Here is a 6,343-nt window from a genome sequence, read left to right as displayed (position 1 = left end):
GGGTGTGTGTGTGTGTGTGTGTGTGTGTGTGTGTGTGTGTGTGTGTGTGTGTGTGTGTGTGTGTGTGTGTGTGTGTGTGTGTGTGTGTGTGTGTGTGTGTGTTCTACAGAGGTGAACAGCGACTGTGGGAAGAGAAATAACTCTAAACTGAATCTGATTTAGTGGCTGTGGAAACAAACCAAAACATTCCCAGAAATTCCTCACATATTTCTGTAACGGACACAGAAAATTCTCCACTTTTCTGCTCCGGCTTCCTTATTTCAGCCTTTTATTTTGAAAGAGGAAATCAAATCAGCCTATTATTCCAGCCAGGCGCACGTAAACAGGGTATGATTGTTAGATTGCTAAACTAGAGTGTAGAGATGTGTTATGAACACATCAGATATTTTAGTTCATGCTCCGTTTTGCTCAAACTTCAAAGGTCTTTCTCAACCGATCCTGAAGGAATACTTCACCCACAAAACAACCATTCTTATAACAATTACTCAAAAACCAGAGAGTCTTGATGAATTGAAGTAAATGGGGTTTGACAACAGCTAAACTTCAACAAAACATCTGTTTACAAACTATAATATAATGAAAGTATCATTTATTCAGTCGTTTACTTCATCTTTACTGAAACTGTTCTATTTAAAACACTTCCCCATAAACGGTAGCGAAGACTTGGATGAAACCATTTGTAACTTCTAGTTTTGATACAGTGTTTTCTTATTAAACTCTGTTATTTGAGTCTTTGTTCCTCTCAGATGATGAACAGGACGTCTTTAGTGAGTTCACGGCTGCTGGAACAACAAAGTCCTTCGTTTCCAAATGAGCAAACTGTTGAAAGGTCATTTGTCTGAACTTGGATGTTTACGTCTTAATCCTGACGCGCGTCTTTCTTCATGTCGATTCCTTTCAGACACAACAGCTGGGAGCCTCAAGACAACATCCTGGACCCCCGACTGCTGGCTGCGTTCAACAAGAAGTGAGTTCAAAGTGAGCACAGTGACGCTCAAACGCACATAAATTAGATTTATTGTATTTTTATCAGAAAGTGGTGTAAAATATTAATTATATAAAACATTTCGCAGATGTAATAACTACGTGTTAGTTATTCTATATTCATGTTGTAGTCATGCTGAACGCTGACAAAAACGTCTACAGAACATTTTTCGGAGGAGCCGTAGCATTAGTTGATGAATACTAATTAATTGTTCATTATGTTTGTTTTGAAGAGAGCAAGAAAAGGAGCTTCTGATGCTGAAGAAAGGGAAAAGGCCGAGGGGACGGCCGCGGAAAGTTCTAGTAAGTACGACTCGGAGCAGAATGTTATTAATACTTTGTCGGGTTAGTACACGGTATCTAATACTTGCTCTTTAATTTAGGAAAATGTGACCGACGCTCCAAAGTCAAGCAGCTCTTCGTCCGGCTCCTCGTCGTCCTCTGACTCCTCCTCCTCGTGCTCCTCTTCATCATCCTCGTCTGACGATGACGACGACGGCAGCAGCCACGTGAAACCGTCGACGCCGGGAGTCCGAACGCGAGACCTTCACCCCGTCCCCCAGAAGAAGGCGCAGATTGTCGTCGCCAAACCGGAGCCCCCGAAGAAGCGCAGCAGGAAACCGCCGTCGCCCGAAGCCAAGGAGCTCCCGCAGAACAAGGGGCCTCGCAAGATCCTCAAGGCGACCAAAGATGGCGATCTCCCCGGGGCCATCAAGAAGCCCGTTTACCCGGCGAGCTTCACCTTCATGGGGTTCCACCGGGGCTCGCCTCGGGATGCGGTGGCCGGTCAGACCAGAACGGGTTCTCTGACTCAGGGAGGGGCCGCTAAGAACTCTGCGGGACCAGGCAGGCCGGTCCAGCCCGCCTCCCTCTCGCTGAGCAGATCCAGCCCGAGCAGGAGCGTCGGCGAGGGCAAACTGTCCGTCTCCGGCGGTGCAAGTCTGGATTTGAAAGCGGCTGCTAGTAAATCAAAAGGCGTAGCGGCGTTGAATCTGAATACCTCCAAACACCTCATTCAAGGAACCACTCAGCATACACTAAGCTCCCCCAGCGGACAAAAGAAGCCCCCGGCCCCTGTGTCAACACTGCAGCGGACACCCAATAATAAAGCAGTGGCTTCTTTGCCGACTAAAAACTCCCCCGTCAATCAAAGCCCCGGCCCTCAGCCGCTCAACCTCCAGAGCAAACGGGTGCAGAGCGGAGACGCTCCGGCATCGGGCCCGAGGAACGCGACCAACCCGGCGAGGAAAACCCCCGTCTCGCAGGACCAGGAGTATAATCCCGCCAAGAGTCCGGCGACACCCGGGAGACTTCAGACCAGAAAGAGCCAGCCTGGGGCGGACGCGGTCAAGGAGGCGGCTGAGATCCAGACCCCCAGAGTCCAAGGCAGGCTGGAGAAGAGCGGCGTGCAGAAATCCTCCACGGAGGTCCAGAGCCAGCAGGAGAGATCGGACGGCAAGAACGCCAAAATGAACGTCATGAGCACGGGCGAAGACGAGAGTTGCTCGGACTCCGACCAGGACTCTCCCTACGTCGGACAGGCGGCCGCCCAGAACCAGGACTGGAAGCCCACGCGGAGTCTGATAGAACACGTGTTCGTAACGGACGTCACCGCTAATCTGGTTACAGTCACGGTCAAGGAGTCGCCGACCAGCGTGGGCTTCTTCAGCCTTCGCAACTACTGACGGGGAGCTGCAAACCAGATGGGCTTTGAAGCAAACATTTTGGGCTGGGGGGTTTCGGGCTCTGAAGGAAATAGATAAAAACGCTTTGGCTGGAGGATTCCTGAGGAACGCCTCAGAGGGACCAGAGGTTCATTTGCGCTTCTTCTTTCTTTTAGTAAAAGACCAGTTTTTTAGGTTTAAAAAGATAACGTCCGTTATCGATTTGTGTTTAATTTATTTTGCTCGTGTCTACAAATTGTGCCACGATAACGGCGGTGGAGGAGGCGCATTTTTGGTCCCGACTGATGATCTGAAAATGGTCCAAATTGTTGTCGTTACCGGCGTCCTGGAGATAAAATAACTTATTCATCTTTAAAGTGTGGAGAGCTCCGATGCCTCACGTTCATGCCGATCCCTTCTGTCTCTCTGTCGATGAGATCAGAAGAGCGAGATGGGAGGAGACATTTAGCTCATTATGGGTCAATCACTAGCTAATGTAAACCAGTTTTTTAATTCTTAGTATAGTTTATCTTTAACATTTCATGAGTTAGCTACCTCATTTTTTTTTTTTTTAATTTAGAAAGTTTGCTGCATACGTGTGTTTATGTCTCCAGGGTCTACCGTCACTGTGTCCTTTATAATTGTTTATATTTATATATATTTGACTCTCGTGCTGTGTTGGCTCCAGCAGCAGACAATGGCTTCATTTCTGTGTCATGAAAAAAAAACTCCAATCGGAACCTCCTTTCGAGTTTCGTTGAACCGCTCGCGCCGTTATCGCCCTCGGAAGAAAGAAGTTTCGTTCCACAGTGCAGCCGGTTTATCAGCTGGAGGTTTTCTCCCCCAAACGGGCTGCAGCATGTGGGGGAGTCAGATATACGGTATCTGCGCTCAGATAAGACTCGGCCTGAGGTTTCTGCCTCTGCATCGGCGCTGTCCTTCGTTGGCCAGCAGCTCTCATCTTCTCAGACCTGTAGTTAATACAAACGCAAAGAAAGAAGAAGCAGAGAACACGTGCTGGCGTTGACATGGAGGGATGATCACGGACCGAACCCCTGATGAAGGAAACGGGTCGGGCGTGGACTAAACTTGCCAGTAAGAAAAGCTCGCCGTTGTTTGCCGTTCACCAGATGTCATCGTGTCTGTTGCTTCTGGTGTTTCAACACGTGGAGGACTTGAAACACCAGATCTGGTTGTTTTTTTCCGTTGCAGCTGCAGATGTCTCATTTCACCCGCCTGCATGAGTTCAGGAGCTGCAGCCCCCCCCCCGTGAAAGAAAGAAAGATCTTTATCTGATGTAACGGAAAATAAACCACAACAATGTGCGCTACTTTCTGCTCCCTCGAGAGGAGTTCGGCGACAAAGCACTTGGACTGAACTCGTCTGTCTCATCCTGCTCTGCAGACTGTGCCTTTTCTTTGCCTCTCAAAGACTGAAACACAAAAGACATTAACCCCAAAGATAGCTAGGATTTCAGGTAATTCAATAAAAAGGAGATACCCTAGAGAAAGAGCACGCAGACCGGCCGGCATTGCTTGGAAACAATACGGTCCGGAGACACACACGTGATGCCTCATTTAAAGCACAGATTAGAGATATTGTAGTTTCCATTGAGGAGCAGCTGAAAACGAGTGAATTCTCACATTACAGGTGGAAAGTGTCTTCTTGTCAGTCCAGCTCTGAGCAGAACGTAGAGTTTAGTCTCATCAGAAGGTCCTGTTTCACTACCAGCTGTGTCTATGAACATGTGTTTTTATTTGATCTGTTTTACTGACTGACTGAGAAGAACAACCTTGTCATGAATATGTTTTGTTTTTAGATCTACTAACCATCTCGATGAAATGTTCTCTTTACAATCTATTTATTTCAAATCCAGAGCCTTTCACGGTAGGACGGTGTCACCAATCCTTGTATTGTGCCGCTCGTCACGTCGACTAATAAATGGTACCGCCTTTTGTCTGACTCCTTTTGTTTTAAATCAAGCGACTAGAATGAACCCCTCATGTGTACACGTCTGTCTGTCCGAAATGTCATAATTAGCCAGTTAACTCTGGAGTTATGGCCAAACTACTTTTTTATGAGGTCACACTGACTTTTCACCACCAAATCCTCGTCCATTTATCCTCGAGTAGAGTTGATATTTGTGCCAAACTTTGAAGAAATTTGCTCCAGGTGTTTCTGAGAAATCACGAGAACGGACCAGACGCTCTGTTGTCGTCGGGCACATTTTCTGCTTCCTAAATGTGAGGATTTGCTGCTTTTCTGAGTGATGACTGTAAATGTAAAATGAGTTTTGGGCTGTTTGACGACACCGTACTGGGCTCTTGTTGGTGCTATTATTCAATATTCTCTGACATTTGACAGACTAACCAGTCAGGGTGGCTGATCCTATACATTACTACTGATGGACAATTGGCATACAAACCATGTCAAACATTATGTGATCACACAACATATCAGTTGTACATCATACGTTATGTTGTATAATCTATGTCTCTGAGAAATCAAAAGGCAGCTAGCCACCAGTTATATCTGTGTAACCCGGCGGTATTCATCTTTTGTATAAACTTATTGTTGAAGTCACTGAGAAAGTAAAACGTGTTTATTTGTGTACGTTTAACACCGGTCACCTTTGAGTGTTTATATTGTGGCAATCAGCTGATTGTACTTTTGCTAAATATTAAAATTCCAAATGTAATGCACCATTTTACTCGGCCTTTACTCGTGCACATAGAATTGGAATAGATCCTGAAATGAGCTCCGTTCTGCACTGAATACAGAATCAATAATCAGATTAAAACCCCAACAGACCAATCGGTGCAATACATAAACAGATTGATGATGAGGGGGATGTTTCAGCAGCTGAGAGGAGTCAGAATATGTTTGGCTGTTTCAAAAAGGTGCCACGTATTTACATGTTTATTATGACAGACTTGTGCTGATTAGAAATTCACAAACTGTCAAATATTGTATTTTATATTTCATTCTCTCTGCATCAGTGTGGATTTAATCTTCATCATCACCACCGTTAAATCAGTCACATCCATCAGTTCAGAAACCAGATGACTGCCTCGTTCCTCCACCACCTCTTGTTGAGTGGTACTTCAAACAGCCACTAGGTGGTGCTGTTGCACTTGAAGGTGAGGACACCCGGGAGCGCTTCAGTTTCTTAATTAACCATAATTACATCATCTGTTAGTTTACACACTTGAGATTGAACTCCTTTAACTCGGTGCATCTCGTTATGTGAAAGCAAACTGACAATTCTCTGACTCTCTAACATTAAGAGCCGTACACTAGTATTCTCTCTGTAATCACAGTACAGCACTGTACACTAGTGTTCTCTCTGTAATCACAGTACAACACTGTACACTAGTGTTCTCTCTGTAATCACAGTACAGCACTGTACACAAGTATTCTCTCTGTAATCAGAGTACAGCACTACACAAGTATTCTCTCTGTAATCACAGTACAGCACTGTACACTAGTATTCTCTCTGTAATCACAGTACAGCACTGTACACTAGTATTCTCTCTGTAATCACAGTACAGCAGTGTACACCAGTATTCTCTCTGTAATCACAGTACAGCACTGTACACTAGTGTTCTCTCTGTAATCACAGTACAGCAGTGTACACTAGTATTCTCCCTGTAATCACAGTACAGCACTGTACACTAGTATTCTCCCTGTAATCA

General features: G+C 45.6%; 1 protein-coding gene across 4 annotated transcripts in view; it reads left to right on the top strand.

The window, feature by feature from the left end:
* The window catches only part of cbx2 (chromobox homolog 2 (Drosophila Pc class)), a 7,612-nt gene extending 1,519 nt beyond the window's left edge, over positions 1-6,093 (top strand). For 2 of the 4 annotated variants that reach the window (XM_031862193.1, XM_031862195.1), the window contains exons 3-5: positions 902-967; positions 1,218-1,287; positions 1,368-6,092. In XM_031862193.1, coding sequence (XP_031718053.1) covers positions 902-967; positions 1,218-1,287; positions 1,368-2,669 — 1,438 coding nt within the window. In that variant the 3' untranslated portion in view covers positions 2,670-6,092. Of the gene's footprint in view, positions 1-901; positions 979-1,217; positions 1,288-1,367 lie in introns of all 4 variants that reach the window. The other 2 variants (XM_031862192.1, XM_031862194.1) reach the window with 2 other exon arrangements.
* Positions 6,094-6,343: the final 250 nt, after the last annotated feature.

This window comes from Anarrhichthys ocellatus, unplaced genomic scaffold (assembly GCF_004355925.1).
Source record: "Anarrhichthys ocellatus isolate YVR2014 unplaced genomic scaffold, GSC_Weel_1.0 scaffold26, whole genome shotgun sequence".
Classification (NCBI taxonomy): Eukaryota; Metazoa; Chordata; class Actinopteri; order Perciformes; family Anarhichadidae; genus Anarrhichthys; species Anarrhichthys ocellatus.
This window is presented reverse-complemented; position numbering and strand designations above follow the sequence as displayed.